At 46.4% G+C, this 23001-nt stretch overlaps 1 protein-coding gene across 3 annotated transcripts in view; it reads left to right on the forward strand.

The window, feature by feature from the left end:
• MLLT1 (MLLT1 super elongation complex subunit) overlaps window positions 1–23001 on the forward strand; it is a 67183-nt gene that overhangs the window by 23522 nt on the left and 20660 nt on the right. The window contains exon 1 of one of the 3 annotated variants that reach the window (XM_049097633.1): window positions 22921–22986. The exons of the other annotated variants lie outside the window; for them this stretch is intronic. Within the exon in view, the coding sequence (XP_048953590.1) occupies window positions 22936–22986 (51 nt within the window). The 5' untranslated portion in view covers window positions 22921–22935. Of the gene's footprint in view, window positions 1–22920; window positions 22987–23001 lie in introns of those variants that run through there. 3 annotated transcript variants of the gene reach the window in all.

The raw sequence follows: 23001 nt of genomic DNA on the forward strand, positions 1-23001 counted from the left end.
CGAGGGTTGCCTCCTTAGAACCAAAGATGCCCCATCACTCAGGACATTCCAAAGGTTTTGGAGATCTGTGCCAGGAACCAGGAACAAAGCCCAGATGTCTTTCTATGATACCACAGTTATCAAATAAAGTCTTTTCCGATAGAGGTGAAATTCACATACAGTTAACTATTTTATTTTATTTTTAAGATTTTAATTATTTATTCATGAGAGACACAAGGGAGAAGCAGGCTCCCTGTGGTGAGCCTGGTGTGGGCTTTGATCGCAGGACCCTGGGATCATGACCTTAGCCAAAGGCAGACTCTGCTCAACTGCTGAGCCACCCAGGCATCCCTGTAGTTAACCATTTTATTTAATTTTTTCCTTTAAGATTTTATTTACTCATGAGAGACAGAGAGAGGGAGAGAGGGAGGGAGGCAGAGACACAGGCAGAGGGAGAAGCAGGCTCCATGCAGGGAGCCCAATGTGGGACTCGATCCTGGGACTCCAGGATCATGCTCTGGGCCGAAGGCAGGTGCTAAACTACTGAGCCCCCGCAGGGATCCCCTGTAGTTAACCATTTTAAAGTCAAAATTTTCCATCTCTCCATTGTCCCCACCCGCACCTTCTGATAACCTCAAACCTGCTTTCTTTCCCATGGGTTTGCCTATTCCAGACACTTCATCTGAAAGGAGCCATACAATTTGTGTCCTTTGGTGTCTGGCTGCTTTCACTTAGTGTTGTTTTTCCAAGGTTCCCCTGCTTTGCAGCGTGTGTCGATGCTCCATTTCTTCTTATGACTGAGTAACACTGCAGCGTGTGGTGGCTACACAGGCCATTCCCCTTAGTCACAGGGGTCATGTTCTGTAACATCCCCATCAGCACAGAATTAGTGACAACTGAGCCACTGTTGCCAGGGGAAGGGAATGCAGGATTGGGCTCCTGGGAGCCTCTGGTCCTACGTTCGTCGACTGATTGATATGTGGCCATGTGTTCTGTGTGTTTTCGTCTACAGACACCGTATTTAATGTGTACTGTGACTTCATTAACTCTGAACTCACGGCCAGCTGCCTGAACCACGCCTAACGGATTTTCTTTGTAAGGCACCTCACAGCCGTCCTGTGTTTAGGCCCTACATAACATTTCAGCTTCATTCCTGGGGCTCTTTCAGACAGCAAAATCACCAACAAAAAGCACAAAATGTGAAAACTATGGCACTGAACAGACCACGAGAAGGTCACTGTTGACAGCCTGAGAGCTGAGACAGGAAGGCAGAGCTCCACCATGTTCTGTGTCAGCTGGGTACGAGCATGTCGGGAAGCTCAAAGTTTTCGCCCCTCCATGCATGTCTGTGAACGAATGTGAAAGCCACAAGTGTTGATTTTCGGTTTATAAATACATTTTAGTGAGTAGCCAAATTTACAAATATGGAATGCATGAACAGTGAGGATCATCTACGCTATAATTTGTTTATTCGTTCATCTGTTGGTAGACATGTGGGCTGCTTCCGCTTATTTGCTACTGTGAATCGTGCTGCTATAAGCATCCTTGTCCATGTACGTGTTGGAGTTCCAGTTTCGATTTCTTTTGGGTGTGTACCTAGGAGTGGAATTGCTGGGTCATGTGTTAATTCTGTCTTTAACCTTTACGAGGAACTGCCAAACTGCTTGCTATACTGGCTGCACCATTTTATATTCCCACCAACAATGTACAAGGGCCCCTATTTCCCACAAACTCCTTGATGCTTGTTATTTTCCATTAAAAAAAATTGGCGGGGGGGATGCCTGGATGGCTCAGTGGTTTAGCGCCTGCCTTCAGCCTGGGGCGTGATCCTGGAGTCCCAGGATTGAGTCCCACATTGGCCTCCTTGTATGGAGCCTGCTTCTCCCTCTGCCTGTGTCTCTGCCTCTCTCTCTCTCTCTCTCTCTCTCAGGAATAAAAAAAAAAAATCTTAAAAAAAAATTTTTTTTATAGCCTTCCTAGTGAGTATGAAATGGTATCTCATTGAGGTTTCGATATACATTTCCTTAAAGACCAATGATAGTGAATATTTCCCAAGCTTATTGGCCATTTGTATACCCTGTTTGGAGAAATGGCTATATACTTCCTAAGTCTATTTTTAATTGGATTGTTTTTAATTGGACTTTTGTTGTGGAGTTATGAGTTCTTTATATGTTCTGGATAGTAAACCCTTACCAGATGTGTGACTTACAAATATTTTCTCCCATCCCATAGATTGTTTTATCATGTTCTGATTATGTCCTTTTATGTGTAAAAGTTTTTGATTTTTATGAAGTTCAATTTATCTATTTTTGTTTGTTATTCACACTTAGAATATAAAATCTCAGACTCCATTGCCAAATCAAAAGTTGTGAATGTTTTTCCTGTGTTTACTTTACTTTTATAGTTTTACATCTTATATTTAGGTAGTGTATAATTTTGAGTTAATTTCTATAAATGCCATCAGATGGGGCTCAATTCATTCTTTTGCATGTGATTATTGGTTTGTCCCAGCACCATTTGCTTGAGAGACTACTCTTCTTGTTGAGTTGTCTTAGCATTCTTGTTGAAGATTAGGTGGCCATAGATATTTGGGTTTATTTCTGAACTCTCAATTCTATTCCATTGGTCTTTGTGACATTATATTTTGATTGTTGTAATTTTATAGGAAGTTTTGAAATTAGGAAATGACAGCCCTCTGATTTTGTGGGGGTTTTGTTTGTTTATTTTTTAATGTGGGTTTTGGTTTTTTGAGGCCTCTGCGATTCCATATGAGTTTTATGTTTGGCTTTCCGTTCTTGCAAAAAAGACCACTGGAATTTTGATATGGATTGCATTGAATCTGTAAATCACTTGGGAGACATTACTCTTCTAACGATATTAAGTCTTCCAATCCACAAACATGGGAAGTCTTTCCATTTAATTAAGTTTTCTTTAATTTCAGCATTTTTCTGTACTTTTCAGTATACAAGTCATTTACCTTCTTGTTTAAATTCATTCCTAGGTATTTTATTCTTTTGCATGCTGTTGTAAGTGGAATCGTTTTAATTTCCTTCTTGGATTGTTCGTTGGTGGTATGTAGAAACAACTGATTTTTGTGTGTTGATCTTATGCTTGCAACTTTACTGAACCTGTTTATTTTTTTGTAGCTTCTTTGGGATTTTCTACATGTGAGATACTATCAGCAAGTGGACATAATTTTACTTCTTCCTTTCCAACTTGGATGCCCACCTCCCTCCTTTCCCTCCCTCTTGCCTCATTGCTCTGGCTAGGACTTCCAGTACAGTATTGAATAGTAATGGTGAAAGTGGCCCATCCTTAGCTTATTCCTCATCTTAAGTTTTAAAGCTTAAGGCTGAGTTTTCAGTCTTCTGCCATTGAGTATGGTGTTCATGGTAGGTTTTTCATGTTTGTCCTTTCCAGGTTAAGGAAGCTCCCTTCTGTTCCTAGCTTTCTGTGTGTTTTCATCATGAAAGGGCCTTACATTTTTGTGAACTCTTTTTCTGCCTCTGTTGAGATAATCACTTGGGTTGTTTTCCTTTGTTTGTTTTTATTTTTAAAGATTTCTATTTATTCATGAGAGACAGAGAGAGTGGCAGAGACATAGGCAGAGGGAGATGCAGGTTCCCTGCAGGGAGCCTGATGTGGGACTCGATCCCTGGACCCGGGGATCACGCCCTGAGATGAAGGCAGAAACTCAACTGCTGAGCCACCGAGGCGTCCCTTGTTTTTGTTTTATTAATGTGGCCATATTATGTTTTGATTGGTTTTCTTACATTGAACCACCCTTGCATTCCTGGGATAGATAGTGGTTATGTATATAATCTTAAGTATATTATTATTATTTTTTTTTAATTTTTATTTTGTTTATGATAGTCACACAGAGAGAGAGAGAGAGGCAGAGACATAGGCAGAGGGAGAAGCAGGCTCCATGCACCGGGAGCCCGACGTGGGATTCGATCCTGGGTCTCCAGGATCACGCCTTGGGCCAAAGGCAGGCGCCAAACCGCTGCGCCACCCAGGGATCCCAATCTTAAGTATATTAAATGCTAGTGTTTCTTTGAGGAATCTTTATTTGTAGGGAATATTGGCCTGTTCTCTTGTGGGGTTTTTTGTCTTTGGTATTGAAGTAATGCTGGCTTCTTAGAATATGTTAGGAAGTATTCCTTCCTCTTCTGGTTTCGGAAGAGTTTGAGTAGAAAGGTGTTAATTCTTTGAATGTTTGGTAGAGTTTACCAGTGAAACCATCTGGTTCTGGACTTTTCCCTAATGACTAAAGGCGATGAGTGTGTTTTCCTATGCATCTTTGTTATTCTCTCTAAAGAAGTGTCTGAATGTTCAGAGTGTCTGCCATTTTCTAAAAGTTGTCTGTTTTCTTACTGAATTTGGGAGATTTCTTTATATTTCTGGATACTAGTCCTTTACAATACTTTTAATTGGTGGCTTGTCTCCTCAGGCTCTCAGGACTGTCTTGCAAAGGACAGAAGTTCTTGGTTTTGATGGAGTCCATTTTATTGATTTTGCCTTTACCAGTTTGTAGTGTGTGAGGGTGTGTGTGTCTGTGACATAATACTTATCATTTTAGCCATTTTTAAATGTACAACTCCATGGCATCAAGCACATGTACAGTACTGTGCAACCGTCACTACTATTTCCAGAGCTTTTTGATCATCCCAAATAAAACCATGCCAATGAAACAATCTCTCCTCCCCCTGCCCTTGGGAACCTCTGTTCTACTTTCTTTCTCTGTGAACTTGCCTGTTGTAGGGACCTCGTACAATGCTGGTCCTTTGTTATTTGGGTCTCTCTGCTGAGCGCCATGTTCTCAGGGTTCATCCATGTTGTAGCATGGGTCAGTGCCTCATTCCTTTTTTTAAAGGAGTACTTTTAAAAATAGTACTGTGTGGATATAGCCGCCGCATTTTGCTTATCCATTTATCTATCTAGAGACACTTGAGTTGCTTCCATGTTTTAGCTCCTGTGAACACTGCCATTATGAACATGAACATAGAAGTATCTCTTTGAGATCCTGCTTTAATTCTTTTGGGTATATATCCAGACATGCAATTACTAGGACATATGGTAAATCTATTTTTAATATTCTGAAGAACCACCATGCTGTTTTCCACAACAGCTGTTGTGGAAAGTACTGTTGCAAGTACTGTTGCAAGGTCGCTGAGTGCAATGGCCAAGAAAGAATTCCTGAGACGGGGTATGGTGCAACTTAGTTTATGTAAGTAGCACAGGGACAAGACCCATGGGCAGAAAGGGGCTCTACTTTTGTTGTATAGAGCTGGTAGTTATATGCTTAGTGCTGAAGGGGGAAGGGATGGGCAAGGAGTATTAGGTCATAAATGTTTTCTTCAAATTTCTACTTGAAAAACTACTTTCGCAAGATTTCTCTGGTGCTTATCACTCAGTTCGATGTTAACTATCGGTGAGATGTAGAGGCAGTCATGAGCCCCTTGAAGAATGTAGCAACCGGCATGTATCTGATCCTTACCAGAACTATGCAGTCTATAGGTCAGCCTTCCAGGCTCATGGTGAACATTTTTCTGCTTCTATCCATCAGTGTTGAAATATTAACAATATGAAGCCTTCCAGTCCACAAATATAGATGTCTTTCCATTTCTGTCTTTTTTTCATTTCTTTCAGTGGTGTTTTGTAGTTTTTATTGTACAAATCTTTTACCTCCTTGGTTAATTCCTAAGTATTTTACTCTTTTTGATGCTATTGTAAGTGGATTTGTTCTCACTTTGTTCCTTGTTAGCATATAGAAATGCAGTTGATTTTTTTGTGTTGATTTTGTATCCCATAACTTTGCTGATTTATTTGTTTGAACAGTTTGTGTGTGTGTGTGTGTGTGTGGTGTGTCTTAGGGTCTTCTACATATAAGAGGATATCTGGGACGCTTGGGTGGCTCAGCGGTTGAGCATCTGCCTTCGGCTCAGGCTGTGATCCCAGGGTCCCAGGATTGAGTCCCACGTCGGGCTCCCTGCATGGAGCCTGCTTCTCCCTCTGCCTGTGTCTCTGCCTCTCTCTGTGTCTCTCATGAATAAACAAGTAAAATCTTTTAAAAAAAATAAGAGGATATCATCTGCTAACAATAATTTTGCTTTTTCCTTTCCAATTTTGATGCTTTTGTTTTAGCTTTTCTTTTTCTTGCCTTGTGCTCTGGCCATGACTTCCAGCACTGTGTTAAATACAAGTGGCGAGAGGCATCCCGGCCTTGTTGCTGATCTTGGAGGAAAAGGGCTCCATCTTTCCCCCTTGAGTGTGGTGTTGCCTGTGGGTTTTCTATATGTGGCTTTTATTATGTTGAGATAGTTTCCTTCTGTTTCTAGTTTGCTGAGTGTTGTTTTTCATCAAAAAAGAGCATTGAATTATGTCCAGTGTTCTTTTCTACATTTATTGAGATGATTATGGGATTTTTTTTTTTTAATATTGCCGTACTTCAGATAATTTTATCTTTAGGAAACGAGCATTTAATGATAACCTAGGCCAGGGGCTCATTTTACAGGCAGGAAAATGACAGATGAGGGACATTAACCTGCCCCAGACTCCACAGTGAGGACAGAGGAAAGCCAGGAGAGGTCTGCCCTCCCCTTCCTCTCGGAGTCTGGTCTTCCCTTCTCTCTCCTGGAACACTGTGCTTTTTGCTTTTCCTTGGAACTTAAATGTGTTTGTGTTGATTTGTGTGATGTCTGTTTCTGCCTCTAGAATGTTAGCTCTCGAGGGCAGCACCCCGTCCGTCAGTCACGCTCTCGGCTGTCCTGGCCTCCAGCACAGAGATGGCCCTGGGTAAATATTTGTGGAATGAATGAATGGACAGACCAGATGGATTCTAGAGGGGGCAGCTGTGTACCTCAAGAAGTCTTGTGACACGACTGCTGTATGGTGCCCCCCCCCCCGACCTTTTTAGAGACTGAGGTGAAATTCCTAGAACAGAAAATTAACCAGTTTTAAGTGAACAGTTCAGTGGCATTTTAGTGCATTCACAGTGTTACACAACCACCACCTGTATCTAGTTCCAGAATATTTTCTTCAGCCCCAAAAGAAAGGCTATGCCCGTTGAGCACTTATTCCTCATGTTACCTTGGTATCTGGCTCCTTTCACTTGGTGGAACATTTCTGAGTTCATCTGCATTGTAGCATATATCATACTGTCCTTCTTCGTGCCTGAGTAACATTCCACGGCATGGATGTGGCACAGCCAATGGACATTTGAGCTGTTCGCAGCTTTTGGCTGTCATGAATCGTCTGCTGCCATGAACATGTATGTGCGTGTGCTTGTCTGAATACCAGTCTTCACTCTCTTTGGGTGGATTCCTAGGAGTGGAATTGGTGTGTCATGGTATTTCTGTGTTTAACTTTTTTTTTTTCATCTCAATACCCAATGTGGGGCTTGAAATCATGACCCCATGATCAGGAGTCACATGCTCTTCTGACTGAGCCAGCCAGGCGTCCCCTCTATGTTTAACTCTTTAAGGGACCACCAAACTATTTTCCAGGGTCGCTAAACTGTTTTTACATTCCTGCCAGCAGTGTGTGAGGGCTCGTTTCCTCTACATCCTTGCCAGCACTTCCTTCCTTTTTTTACTTATTAGTTTTTTTCAACCATAGCCATCCTAGTGGGTGTGAAGTGGTATCTCATTGTGGTTTTGAATTGCATTTCCAAAGTGACTGATTATGCCAAGCGTCTTTTCATGTGCTCGTTGGCCAGTCACAGATCTTCTCTGAAAAAACATGTATTCGAGGCTTTTGCCCAGTTTTTAATTGAGTAGTCTTTTTGTTGTTGAGTTGTATGAATTCTGGATAGGTCCCTGTATTTTTTTTATTGTTATTTTTATATATTTTTTGAAGATTTTATTTATTCATGAGAGACACAGAGAGAGAGGCAGAGACATAGGCAGAGGGCGAAGCAGGCTCCCTGTGGGGAACCTGATGCAGGACTTGATCCCAGGACCCCAGGATCATAATCTGAGCCAGAGGCAGACGCTCAATCACTGAGCCACCCAGGTGCCCCTGGATAGGTCCCTGTTCTTAAACACTGACAGCAAAACACAGTATTGGACAGAATGAATGTATAACGTGAACATCCTTGAATAGGGAGTTCAGGGTCATTGAGGGGCATCCAGATGCCCTTGATAACATGTTGACCCAGAAGCCCGTTTGAGCTATGGCTGATTTATTCCTGTGGAAAGTGAACTAGACCAGTATGCTAGGGCCACTCAGGACAAGGGCAGTGTGTTTGGAACTTGGTGTCCTAGGACCAAGAAAGTAAGTGGAGTTTTGCTGAAATGCTCCCTTTATATCTGCATGTTGTCCTGGAAGTGGCCAGATGCATTGGAAGCCCTTCCTGTTCCAGTGTATGAATTACATTGCATATGCTGGCTGTCCAGTAGAAATATTTAAGCCCCCCATGTAATTAAAGTGTTTTTAGTCAGAACGCCTGGGTGACTGAGCGGTTAGGCACTTGTCTTTGGTCCAGGGCGTGATCCTGGGGTCCCAGGATTGAGTCTCACATCGGGCTCCTTGAGAGGAGCCTGCTTCTCTCTTTGCCTATGTCTCGGCCTCTCTCTCTCTCTGTCTCTCATGAATAAATAAATAAAATCTTTTTTAAAAAATTGTTTTTAGTAGCCACATTTAGAAAGGTCAAAAAAGAAACAGGTGAAATTAATTTTAATAATGTAACTTAGCCCACTATCTCTAAAACATTGGGTCAACATGCAATCAGTATTTTCAAATTCCTGAGATATTTTATATTCTTTTTTCATATTAAGTATTGGAAATTTGGTACGTGTAATCACACTTACTGAATCATCTCAATGTGGACACGAAATTTTATCAGGCAGATTTGATCTGTATTTAGATTCCATGAAATTCACATTTGAAGAAGTAGATTTACAAACTCAAGTTGCGGGGCAGCCCAGGCGGCTCAGCGGTTTAGCGCTGCCTTCAGCCCAGGGCCTGATCCTGGAGACCCGGGATCGAGTCCCACATCAGGCTCCCTCCATGGAGCCTGCTTCTCCTTCTACCTGTGTCTCTGCCTCTCTCTCTCTCTCTCTGTGTCTCTCATGAATAAATAAATAAATAAAATCTTAAAAAAAAAAAAAAAAAAAAAACCACCTCAAGTTGCTCCAGATGTACATAAAGGTGTTTCATTAATAGCCAAGTATGGACTGTCTTATGGTCAAGATTTTTTTTTTTTTTTGGTAGATTTTAATTTTGAAATAATTTTAGAAACACAGTTGCAGAGACTGTGCAGGGTCCTCATATTCTCCACATCCTGCTTCTGTAATGTTTATATGACCACAGCACACAGTATTAATTCAGATTTATAGACTTCCCCATTTCCTAGTGGATTTCCCCATTTCCTAGTGTTCTTTTTCAGTTCTGGGATCTACTTTAGGATCCTACATTGCATTTAGCATCATGTCTCTTTTGCCTCCTTCAGTCTGTGACAGTTTCTCTGCTTTTCCTTGTCTTTTCTGACTCTGACATTTTAAAAAAGCACTAGCCACGCATTTTGAAGAATGCCCTTCAACTTGGGTTTGTTTGGTGTTTTCTCATGATTATATAGGATTACAGATTTTGATAAGACCACAGAGGTGAAGAGCACCCCCCCCATCACATCATACTAGGCAGGACTTGATATTAACTCCACCTGTTACTAAGGTTGTTAACCTCCATCCCTTTGTTAAGCCGCTGCCTGCCAGGCCTCCCCACTGTTGTTACTATTTATCTCTTTCCAGTTATTAGAAGTAACTCAAGTCCAGCCCACACTCAGGCAGAGAGAAATTCAGCTTCACATCCTGGTGGGCATGGTTCAAACCACCATGGTAACTAGTATCTATTTGAAGGAGATACTTTGAAACTATGCAGTTAACCTGTTTCTTTTTCAGTTTTCATCTGGTATATGTTTCAGCAATCCATCAGTGGTGTTGATGATGATTTCCATTTCCTTCATGTCTTTCATTATTCATTGGAGTTTTTCTGTAAGGAAGAGTTGTCCCTTCTTCCCCATTTACATACTTATTCATTCATTCATTTATATCAATATGGATTCATGGATATTTGTTTTTTTCCCTTTAGATTATAATCCAGTCCTATTATTGTTTTCCAACTGATCTCACTCTGACCAATGGGACCTCCTTCAGGGGAACCCCTGTGCCTTTTCGTTATGTCCCCATGGGTTTTCGGGCACCATAGGGTTCTCAGGCTTGTCTTGGGTTTCCCTGCTCTGGCCCTAGAATCAGCCAGTTCTACAGGAGCCCTGCTCCCCTTTGTTAAACAACGGTACATAAAAGCCAAGATCTGGGAGTGAAGTGTGCTTTTTGCTAGGGTATCACTGCCTTTGGATCTCTCCTGTGATAGAGCTGGGAGATATGTGCACGTGTACAGTTGACCCTTGAACAGCATGGGTTCAAACTGTGTGAGTCCACTTTGATGTGGATTTTTGGATAAACACTGCTTAGGACTGTAAATGTATTTTTTTCTTCCTTATGATTTTTTAAGTAACATTTTATTTTCTCTAGCTTTATTGTTAAAGATTACAGTATGTAATAACAAAACATACAAGATGTGTTTATCAACAGTTTATATTACTGGTAAGGCTTCTAGTCAACAGTAGGCTATTAGTAGTAGTTAAGCTTTGGGGGCACCAAAAGCTTATATGCAGATTTTGGACTGCTGGGGTGAGGGGGGTCAGGGGGTGAGAGGAGATCGGCAGCCTTAACCCCTGTGTTGGTCAAGGGTCACCTGTGCTCACTGCCCCCGCCTGCGTTTTTTTCTGCGTCCATCTGTCAGCGCGTATATCACAGTGAACATCAGCTCATACCAGTGCTTCCACCTCCAGTCCTGCACCAACAAGTCTTTTCTAGCATTCCTCCATCGCTTAGTTGAACTTTCTCTGAAGGGAGAAACCTGACCCTCTTACTGTTGAGCTCCAGCGGACTCGGAAGGTAGTTTCCAAATTGCTGACGGGTACTTCCTGGGAGAAGGAAATTTACCAGTGTGAGGACAGTGTCCGTGTGTCGCTTGCTTGGTCTTGGGCCTCCCAGTGTCCAGCCAAAACACGGCTTCTTCACTAGGTCGTTTATGACAGCCCTGTGGCTCCATCTTATCAGTGTGGTTAGGTCTGCGTTTGTGGTCTGGTTAGATCCATTCGTCACAGTCTACATTCCATTGTGGACCCCTCCTCCTGCCCGTCTGGTGGTGGTTATTGCTGTTTTAGTTTGTTTTCAGTGAAATTCCGGGTTTTGACATGTGGTTGTGCATCTGCCACCACAGCGCCATGCGGATCACTTCCGTCCTCCCCCACGTCCCCTCACGCCGGCCCTTTGAAGTCAGTCCCCTGCCCCGTTGGTCCCTTGGAACCACTCATCTGTTTCCCATCCCTGGAGTTTTGCCTTTTCCAGATCGTCGTATAAATGGAACCGCACGGCATGCAGCCCTTTGTGTGTGGCTTCTGTCACTTGGCAAAATGCGCAGAAGATCCCTCCGTGTTGTTGCCTGAATGTGTTGCTTGTTCCTTTTTATCGTGCGGCTGCGCTGTGGTTCATTTACCCGTGCGTGGCTTGAAGGGCATCGCAATTGTTTCCGGTTCTGGGGGATTATGAATAAAGTTGCCCTAAACATTTGTGTGTGGGTTTTTGTATGAACGTAAGTTTTCAGTTCACGTGGGTAACAATCCCGGTTTGGGCGGGGTCTCTGGAGGCACGGAGCAGGTGTGCTTGGCTCTCTAGGCTGTGCCAGCAGCTGTCTGCTGTTCTGCATTCTTGCCTGATGGTCGCTCTTCTCCATTTGCACCTCCCCGGGGGGTTGTATAGTCATGTCTCTCGTTTTTAAAAAATAGCTTCATGGAGAATTTAATTCACATACCATATAATTCATACATTGAAAATATACATTCCATTGGTTTTTAGCATATTCGGAGTTGTGCCACCATTACCACTGATTCCAGAATATTCCTTCACCCACAAAGAAACTCCCCATTAGCAGTCACTCCTCCTCCTCCCTCCCTCTAGTCCCTGGCAACCACTAATTGACTTTGTAGCTATAGATTTACCTCTTCTGAACCTTTCATATAAATGGAATTGTATTTAAAAAAAAATGGAATTGTACAGTGTGTGGCCTCTTCTGACTGGCATCTTTTATTTTGCGTAATGTTCGCAGAGTTCATCCACATTGTGGCACACATCAGTACTTCATTCCTTTTTATGGCTGGATATATTCGATCGTATGAATGGACCACATTTATCTGTTCATCCGTTGATGAGTGTTTGGGTTGTTTCCACTCTTAGCAATTTTGTGTGCAAGTTTTTGTGTGCGTATGTTTTCACTTCTTTGGGGCCACATATGTTGGAGTGGAATTGTTGGATCATATGGTAATTCTGTTTAATTTTTTGAGGAACTGCCCTACTTTTTCCTGTAGCAACTGTACCATTTTACATTCCCACCAGCAGCACACAGGGTTCCAGCTTCTCTTGTCTTCTTGCCAAGTACTTCCTGTTTTTTTATTCTAGCCATCCCAGTTGGTGTGAGCTGGTATCCCTAAACCTAAACCTAAACCTAAACTTAAACCTAAACCTAGGGATCCCTGGGTGGCTCAGTGGTTTGGCACCTGCCTTCGGCCCAGGGTGTGATCCTCGAGTCCCAGGATCGAGTCCCATGTCGGGCTCCCTGCAATGGAGCCTGCTTCTTCCTCTGCCTGTGTCTCTGCCTCTCTGTGTCTCTCATGAATGAATAAATAAATCTTTTCTTTTTTAAGATTTTATTTATTTATTCATGAGAGACACAGAGAGAAAGAGGCAGAGACACAGGCAGAGGGAGAAGCAGGCTCCATGCAGGGACCCTGACGTGGAACTCGATCCCGGGTCTCCTGGATCAAGCCCTGGGCTGAAGGTGGCGCTAAACCACTGGGCCACCGGGGTTGCCCTAAATAAATAAATCTAAAAAAAAAAAAAAAAAAAAAAGCTAAACTAAACTAAATCTAAATCATGAGGTTTTGATATGCATTAACCTGCTGGCTAATGACAGCATCTTTTCATGTGTTTGTTTGCAGTTCCTTTATTTCCTTTGGTGAAGTGTTCAGAACTCTAGAGGTTTGTTGTTGTTAGTTGGGTTAGTTGTTTTCTTGTTGTTTGAGTTTTAAGGCAATACATTTTGGATACAAGTATCTTTATCTTAATACTGTGAGGGTATTATGGAGGACTCATTCAGAAAGAGGGGAAATGTGTAAGGAAAGGCTTTCCTTAAGAAGCCAGGTTTACCCTGAGATGTGCAGGTGGGTAGGAGTCGGCGGGATGGAGAAGACCAAGAGACACCCTTCTAGGTGAAAGCAGCCACACTGTGTAAGTGGCGAGTCAGGGGCACTTGGGTTCAGAAGGGAGGCTGGTGATTGGCAGGGCAACTCAGCCCAGGCACATTGGGAAGCCATTGGAGTGTGCTGGCCATTGAGGGGAAAGGGAGCACTTCCTTCAGAAAAAGCCCTCTCAGACCTGTATGTGGGGAGTGGGTGTGCTGTTAGACCCTTGGTGAAGGGTTGATCCCTCTGCTGCCTCTGGGTTCATCTGCCTCTGGCCAGGGCTCCACAATCCCCAGCAAAGCACTCATCTCCTGCCCATCCCAGATTGCTTTGTGGTGGCATGGTCACATTACAGAGCATATCTGGTTCAATGTTTTCTGGAAGTAATTCAGTGGCTGCCCGACAGGAAGTACTTGTCTGTGTCCCAGATGGGAGGTGGAGTTGGGGCCCTAAAGTGTCCTCATGGGAGGGAGGCTCCAGGGTTTGGTCTTGGGCATAGTGAGTAGGTGTGGGATGCACCTGGGGGCTGCTGCCTCTCCCTGAGCGTGTGACCCCTGAGGATGCGATCTGCACCCCTCACTCCCCTCCCTCTCTGGGCTAAGATCAGTTCTTACGAGCTCCTTCAGTTTTGCCAGTTGGTAACCCCATGATATACCTGCTAGTGTTCATGGCACTTTGACCTTGGCATGGGAATTGCTGTTGTGGTTTGGTTTTGAGTCATTAGCTGAGGCCAGCAGCTGGACTCAGTAGTTCTAGTTCTAAGGCGTCGTTTGTTGTGACTTCATTTTCCCTGGGAATCCTCTTAGATCTGATTTTTTCCTTTTCAAAGTCAAGCTGGCTCCTCGTAGTCCTGAGTTTCTGGCTTGGAGTGATTGGCAAAACCAAGAGGAGAGAAGGGAATCATTTGTGAAATGGGAACAAGAGGTTTTCTACGCCCAAGGCAACTGCTCTTTCATTTCTCATGGTGCCCGGGCCTGAGGCCAGCGGCCCCGCCTGCGCCCTGTGGGTGTTTGTCAGGGAGTGAATGCTGGCCTGGGCACATTTTGGTTTTGAATTTGCAGCTTGGCTGTTTCATGGTGAGATGTACCATCAAAGTAATAACACACTCCGGGAGGAGGAAAAGGTGTGCACGCTGACTTTAAGAGATAGCCCAATTTTCAGAAGTGGTAAAGTATAAAGTTTGTTTTGGTTATTTGCTGCTAATATTAGACATCCTTCCTGCCCTCCACCCCCACCCCCTATAATAAGTTATTATTGGACAGTGAGCCCTAGCCGTCACTAACTCTCCATGGCTTTACTCAAATGCTATTATCTGAGGTCACAGGAGGGGCATTTTGGTACATTTGATTTGGAGGTTTGCATGGTTTTATTTGGAAGAGGTTTTTTTTGTTTTGTTTTGTTTTAAAGTGAGTTAAAACCGTGCTTGCCAGCTTCCTAGCCTACTCAGAGGCATCTTCTTGGACACATCTTGGCTGACTTGTGTTTTGGGGAAACAGCCATGTAGACAGTGTGGTAGGATTGGCAACAAGCTGGTGGGGGCCCCAGGGCCACGGAACCCTGTGCTCTTCTGCCCCTCCCCACCCTCTCTGGAGTGGAAAGGGTCCTGGCCTGTGACACCTTCTCCCCTTGGGCTGGGCTAGGCTTCTCCCACCTGCTCTCAGTTTAGGCTGAGGCTTGGTCGGTGAGAGCCAGTCTGGAATGATTGGGTGGGGAACTCATGTTCACCTCTTGTAGCTTGTCCCTTCTAGGGTCACCACCATTTTGGCTCTGTCTGAACCTGGGTCAGCTTCTGGGGCTCTGCAGAGCTCAGGAGGCAAGCATCTTCTGCAGAGCCAGCTGCTGGTAGTTTCTCTGCACAGGGACAGTTGGCTGGTTGATGCAGCCCATGGGCCCAGCCCTAACTGGGGGATTGCTGAGGAACCAGAACAGGAAGGGATGTGGTGCTAAGAGACCCAGGGAAAGGTCAGGGAGCTGCCAACTTGTGACAAGCCGCGTGAATGCCAGCCTGCTATGCAGTGACTCTTTCCCTGTAGCATCCTTCTGTTCCTCCATGTGGGACCCCAGAAGCACCCCTGGTTTCTAGAGGGCAGTGTCTGGAGAGGGGCGGAAAAGCATCTGGAAAGAGCAAATGTGTATGAGAAGAGACTTAGCCTGACCCCCGGACACCAGGAGGGACAGTCTACCCTCCAGCTTGGCTCCCTAACCAGTGCCTTCTCCTGAGCTCCTTGAGAAGGGGATAGAAGAATCTGCCTGGAGTCAGCTTCTCTGAGAATCTTTCTGGACTGAATATGTTTCCTGTAAAGATGGGAATCATGTAACTGAGTCATTTGCACTGTCACCCCCCAAAGTGAGGGAGGAGTGCAGATGAGGAGGGCAGGACAAGCCATAATGTCAACCGTAGCTCACCCCTGTGCTCACTTGGGGCCAAGCCATGGGCTCATGCAGCCTCGGTTCGGACATTGAGAGAAGTTGTCCTGGGTTCATCGTGGCAGAGCAGTTGTAGAGAGGGCAGGGGGAGGGCCAGAATGATGCCACCTTACTGGTCAGAGCCACAGTCTCTCCTTCCTCCTTCCCTTGTACACCCAGAACCCTGTGGTTTTATTTCCTCCTCTCATTGAGGCTCAGAGAGGTGGAATGGCTTGTCCAGGGTCATACAGTGAGTCGATGGCAAAGCTGTTTTGCTATCCAGAAGGTCTTGGACTACAGAGCCCACAATTTTTAGCCCACATTGCACTGTATTCCTTAAGCCTTTTTTTTTTCTTTTTTCTTTTTAAAGATTCTGTCTATTCATGAGAGACATAGTGAGAGAGGCAGAGACATAGATAGAGGGAGAAGTAGGCTCCCCGGGATCAGGAGCTGAATCAAAGGCAGATGTTCAACCACTGAGCCACCCAGGTGTCCCCCTTAAGTCTTTTAAAGTCATTTTTCTGCATCTAACTACAGAGGTGATGGGTGTGGGCTGCAGGAATCAGAGTCCCCTCTCCTGTCTGTCTCCCTGGAGTGAACACTATAAGCAGTTAGTGAAGTCCATCCAGAAGCAGTTATTTTCTGTGCGGGTGTGTGTGAGAGAGACAGGGAGGGAGGGAGATGCATTTCTAAACAAATATCTGTGGACCTCCCACAGCAGTCCCCCTAACTCTACCTCGTTTTTTATGACAGCTGCGTAGCACACTGCTTAGCTTAGACTGGCTGTAGAGTCCCTTGCGCTTCCTGGGGAGGGACACTGGGCATCGCTAGGCCTCTCACTTCAGAAATGCTTTGGTGACCCTCCTTCAGCCTCTGGAGTCCTGGAAGTGGAATTTCAGATTTGGTGGTGTTTGTTGGCTGCAGTGCTTCCCTTCCTCTCTTTCCCTCCTGGGCAGGGGGCAGTGTCCCTTGTCACCCTGGCTGCAGTCCTGAGCAGGTGCACCATGGGAACCGAGAGCCAGGCGCGGTGCAGCCAGGTCCACAGGAAGATGCTGGAGGCTGTGGTCCGTGTGCTCGGTGGCCTGAGCTTCGTTGGTTCTGTGTGGCCTTGGCCAGTGATTAAATGCCACTAAACCTCAGTTTCCTCTCCTGATATGTGGGGAGAGCAGTGACTAACTCCCAGAGCACTGGCAAGCACCAAGTAAGGTGCTAGGTGAGGCCTGTGATGCAGCACCTGGCCCTGGGAGGGCTCTGTAAGTGGTGCTGGTGGCCAGGTGGCTACTTGAAGCAGATGTCTACCTGCATTCACCTTGGGGCCAAGGAGGATCCCTGGGGATCCAGGGATGGAAAATTTTGTTGGCCTCATCTGGGCTCCTTGAGAGGTCCTGTCTGCATCTTGTCCCCGGTACCAGAAGAGACTCAGGTGCAGAGCTGTGAGCAGGGCTGGGTGGAGCCAATCCTGTACGTTAAAAGTCTTTCAAATGTTGAAAAATATACACAGTAGAGTAGCGGAGCAGACCGTGCGGCACAACACCTACCCCCCACTCTAGCAGTTACTCACTTGAGTACAGTGCTGTTTTCATTTCTAGCCCCAGGACTATTTTGAAGCACAAGTCCAAGACATCCTGTCTTTTAATCTGTAAATATTTCAGTCTGTGTCTATAAACGATAAACCTCTTTTTAAAAGTATCTAACCACCGTGTCATTATAGCTGGGAACTAATAAATGAACAATTCTTAATATCAAACATCCAGTAACATCAGAGTTTTCCTATTATCATGTGTGTATGTGTGCGTGTGTGTGTGTATATATATATATATTTTTTTCTTTTTAATAATTTGTTCAAATCAGGATTCAGATAAGGTTGGTGCATTGTTGCCGGTTGCTGCATTTCTTAAGGTTCTTTAAATCTTTTCTCTCTTTCCCTTTTCTCCCTTGCAAAGCATTTTAAGAAGCTGTATGGTTTGTCCTATGGGGATATTGCTGACTACAGCCCTCTAAACTGGCAGTTAGATATAGGACCATGATCAGATTCACGTTTAACTGTTTTTTGAACCCTAGGGCCTTCTAAGAGGAGAATGGCAAACAGGCTCCAAAAGAGAAGTGTGGGCAGGGCCCAGATGGCAAGGACATAACCCTGAGGCTCTCCTTAGCTGGTGAGTTCTGGGCCACCAGGAGTCTGGCTGCACCCAGGGTGGGGCAGTAAGCCTCAGGGTCCTCCAGGGCCAGCCCTGCCAGCTGCAGAAGAGGGTGGGGCCCAAGGTGGCGGAGGGGCAGCAGCGGAAACCACAAGTACGGCCAGTTGCTCCCACAGCTCTGGGCCATTGGCCTTCACGTGGGCCCATGCCAGGCATGGGCCTTGGCCAGGGCTCCCACGTCCTGGATTGCCCAAAAGCTGAGGATGAGTCCACGTGCCGTCAGCTTTGGGCGCTGGCACCAGTTTGGCCAGTTCCTCTGCTTCTTAGTTTGCTGAGTCTGGAGAGAGACGCTGGCCTGTGGCCAGTATCCCGGACAGTGGAGTGGCCGCCCATGGCCTGCACTGAGAATGTTTGAGGCCAGCTTCGGCTGCCTTTGTGGAGAGTGTGGCATGTGTAGGGTCTGGCTGGAGTGACAAGGATGTTGCCCTTGTGACTGTGGGCTTAGCACACCCTTGGCTGCTCCTCACTGAATGTGCTGCTGGCTCTTAGAGGTGTTGCCGTGCTGCCTGCATCTCCTGAGCAGCAGGCTGGGTTCCTGGGCAGGGAGGGCAGGAACCCTCTCGGCGGTTCCTAAGCCGCCCAGGCTGGAAGTCTCATCCAGAGAGAGCTCTGATTAGCCGTTTCAGCGTGGTGATGCACACACCAGCTGCCAGTGGCCCATCCCAGGTCACGAGAGCAGGACACACTGCGGGCGTTCGGGGGAAGGCCCCTGCCCGGCCTACGTGCTCCGTGCCTAGCTCTGGGGAGTCCTAAAGGACTCCTCCTGCTCTCCACCAAGGGCCAGGGCTTCCAGAGAACACAGTCTACCCAGAGCGAGTCCTGACTCCTTGCTGACTGGCTATGTGGCACCACGCAGCTTACCTGCCTATTTCGGTTTCTTCTTCTGCGACATGGGGCAGGTGAGAGCACCCCTGTTTCGGGCTGTGAAGGCATCATTATGTGTGTTAAGTGCTTAGAAAAGTGCCGACCGTGGTGAATGCTGGTGAATGCTGGGCACCCCAGGCTTGGCACCAGCCCGTCCATTCCACTCCACCCTACCCGTTGTGTTCAGGAGATCAAGCTGTAGATCAACCTTCTAGCGTCTCTGTGAGCTACTGTTTTCCTGCTGCCGAATCCTGTGGCTTCAGCCACCATCTGTCTGCCAGGTCTCCCAGGTGACCTCCTGTGGCCTAGAGCTCCTTCTGTAAAAGCAGTAGCTTCCCTTTCTTGACGGCACCAAGCTGAGGCGATTAACTGCCTTGTCTCATCAAATACTCCCACTCGTAGTTGAAGAAACCGAGGCTTAGAATTAGAAGGTAGGCCTAGTGACCAAGGCCCGGCAGCTGGTGAGAGGTGAGCCCCCGGCCTGGTCTAACCCCGTGCTCACCGGGTGCTGTCGGCGATGTGCAGCTGCCAGCCTGCCTCATGCTGGCGCCCCAGCCACCCTCCCCTCCCTGACACGCTCCCTTAGCAGAGCTCCTCCCTCGTGGCACTGTGTCCACTCGCAGAATTTTCAGGGACATAGTGAAATGTCTACAGAAGTAGGCGGAGTGCTGTAACGAGCCCTCGGGAGCCATCCCCTGGTTCCAGCACTTACCACACTTGGCCGAGTGGGGCTATCTCGGGCCTGTGTCTTTTTGGAGCAAACCCTAGACATTGTAATTTCATGTGTCTCCAGTTCACAATATGTCTCTAAAAGATGAAGACTGCTTTGTAATAATAAAATCATAATAATACCAGTATCGTACCTGAATAGTAACAATTCCTTAATATCTAGTCAGCGTTTAAAGTTTTTTTTCTGTTTGAATCAAGATCTAGATAAGACCAACACGTTGTGATTCGTGAGTTTGTTTTGTAAGTTCCTTTCACTGTGTAAAGGAGCAGAGAAGGGAAGAGTCTCCCTCTACCAGTGCTTTTCTTTGTGCTTTACTTGTTGAGGAAACTGGATCATTTGTCCTTAGAAGCTGGTATCACCCGGCTTTTTTGTTGCTTTTGTGCCGCAGTGCTTGTTGTTTAGCACTATCTTCTGATGTGTATCTTCTCGGTCAGTTTGAACTTGAATCTGGAGATGAAGTCTCCGTGGCAGGTGGCACGTTGGTCTTGTCTGTGACCTGTGTTTATGATGTCGGCCGTAGCTGAGGGACAGAGCCCCGCTCACTGACCTGTTAGGAGGAACGGAACAGTGGTGCTCTCATTCCTTCTGCACGCACTAGCCGGACGACATCTGTATCTATAGCGGTCTGCCTCTTGTATCTTGTGTGGTTACCTTGTGGAAAGGCAGGACAAATTCTTGATGTGCGTTTTTGGTTTTTTGTTGTGGTGTTTTATTTAGTTTTGTTTTTACTCCTTTATTGGCCAGGTTCAAACCCTGCCCCCAGTAGTGGCGTCCTGCAGGCCAAAGGGTGTTTGCTTCCTGGGATGCAAATCTGGGCTTGTTCTTTCTGAGCCCCAACCCCCCTGTAGACACCTGTGCCCCTAAGGATGTGGCCAAGGCCCATCTCTTCAGGTCATCTGCTGTTACTGCTATGCCTCCTGTTCCCACTATAGCCATGTGGACTCTCCGGGCTCTAGAAATGGTGCTGTGGCCTGTGCAGCTTCCTCCCACCCCCTTCTTGATTGATTCAAGGTCCCTCTCTGAGCCTGGCATAGTCTCCAGGGAACCTTCCTGGCCACCTCTTCACCCCCCACTGTTGGGTCATGGTCTGCTCTTACCCATCTTAATGTTTCATTCTTTTATCCATCTTAATGTTTCATTCTTTTGACAAAAATGCAGCACCTTCCTAGGCCAGCACCTGAGTGTGTGTGTGTGTGTGTGTGTGGGGGGGGTATTCCCTCCACTTCTGCCTCCAGGGGCTTCCCAATTTGGCGGGGACCCATCCCTACTGTGGCAGGTGGCTCCATGAGGTTGGCACAGAGGAGAGGCATCAGCCACAGTCAGGGGTGTAACAGAAGCTTACTGAGGGGGCTCCTTTCTCTTCCTTAACAAGAAGTTGGAGAGCAGCTGGCTGATGGCCTGGAACAGAGATCCTTGTGGCTTTCCTCCACACTGTTCCCGGGATTGCTGACCTTCCAACCAGGCAGGAAGAAGAGAGATGCTGAGCCTTTCTGCTTATACTTCATGTTTGACTTGGGAAGGAAAGCGCTCCTTAGGCTGACCTCATTACCCTTCATCACTCAGACTAGGCCATGTGTCCACCTTGGGCCAGGGGATCCATCTCCAAGTCTGGTTTAAATGGGTCAGGGGTGGAAACCACTCTTGCTGACCCCAAGGGCTGCTAGGGGGAGGGGGAGGCCAGTGTCACCTCACTGGTTGGCATTGGCCTGGGAAGGCCTATTTACTTATCTTCTCTCACACCGGACTCGAGGCTCCCAGAAGGCAAAGTCTATGACTCTTTCACCTCACAGGTGCATCTTCTACCTATGGACTGAATGGCTGGGGGTGGGGGGTGGGGTGGGCAGAGTCGTCCATGTGCAACTACAGGACCCCACTCCTTTCCCCTTTATTCAGAAGCAGACACAGGGACAGCCACATTCCCATTCCCAGGCATCACTCACTCACTGGAGCTAAAAAAACCCAGCTTGGCTCATGCAGCTGCTGGCTAGGGTGATGGAGGAGGAGGAAGGTGAGGCAACCCGAGCTCCTGGCTGCAGTCCGAGTGGCAGGAATGCAGGCTCAGCCCTGATGTCTACTCCCTTCTCTCCCGAGGACTGTGACCCTGCTGGTCTGGGTGGAAAAAAAAAGAATATGGGCATGCCTGTGTGGGAGGCTCTGTGCTTCCCTCTTCCTTCCTTACCCCTGACTGCCCCATCCTGAAGTGAGGGCCTCTTAACCAGCACCCCGACTCCTAAGGTTTTCTCTCCTGATGGAGAGCATTTTAAAAAATTGTGTACCAGAAAATTCCCTTTTATTTTTTTATTTTTATTTTTAAAAGATTTTATTTATTTATTCATAGACACAGAGAGAGAGGCAGAGACACAGGGAGAGGGGGAAGCAGACTCCATGCAGGGAGCCCGATGTGGGACCTGATCCCGGGTCTCCAGGATCACACCCCAGGCTGCAGGCGGCACCCAACCACTGCGCCACCAGGGCTGCCCCGAAAATTCCCTCTTAAAGCATACAAATTCACTGGTTTTTTTAGTACATTCACAGTGCTGTGTAGCTATTAGTTTTTTAGTTCTAGAATATTCCATCACCTCAGAAAACCACCTCATCTCTATCAGCAGTCATTCCTTATCCTTAGGCCCCAGTTCCTGACACCCAGGAGCCCCCTTCTTATCCACGGATAAGCCTACACTGGACGTGTCACATATGTGGAATCACAGGCCACGTGGCCTTCTGTGTCTGGTTCCCTCCCTGAGTGTCGTGTGTTCAGGGTCTGTCCTTGGGACAGCGCATGTGGGAGCCTCGCTCCTGTTTGCAGCCAAGTGACGTGCCCGTGGGTCAAGAGACACCATATTATGTTCATCCGTCAGTGGACGCTGGGGTTGCTCTGACTTTGACCATTTCGAACCATGCTGTGCTATGGACATGGATGTACAAGTTTCTGTGTGAATATATGTTTTCATTTTTCTTGGCTACGTATTAGGAGGGATGCATGGGATAGGTTACTCTATATTTAACATGTCAAGGAGCTCCCAGACAGTGCTCTAGTGACTGCACTGGTTGGTGATGGTGTACTACAGCAGCCTTGCATAGGGACCCCAGCTTCTCCACATCCTCACCACCACTTGATATTTTTCACTTTGTAAAAAAAATCCCATACTAAGGGCTGGGAGGTGTTGTCGTGGTTTGGATTTGCCGTTCCCCGATCATTAGTGATGTTGAGCATCTCTCGTGTGCTTGTTGGCCATTTGGATGTCTTTGAAGCTGTCTCCCTTCCAGGAAGGGAACAGGGGGTGGAGACTGGGGAATCATAGGCCTCAGAGCCTGGGCTCAGACCTCCGTACTGCCACTGATCAGCCGTGCTTTCAAGCCTCAGCCTCTCCGTCGAAGGGGAGGGTGTGCACCAGGCCGTCTGTGCCATCAGCGGGAATATTTCCAGTAACCGTCTGAGAACATCAGCCTTAATGATCTGTGTTTCTCTCGTGGAGGCTGCTTTGCTGGGTCCAGTGCAAATAGTAAGTTAATTTGTT

This window comes from Canis lupus, chromosome 20, assembly GCF_003254725.2.
Source record: "Canis lupus dingo isolate Sandy chromosome 20, ASM325472v2, whole genome shotgun sequence".
Classification (NCBI taxonomy): Eukaryota; Metazoa; Chordata; class Mammalia; order Carnivora; family Canidae; genus Canis; species Canis lupus.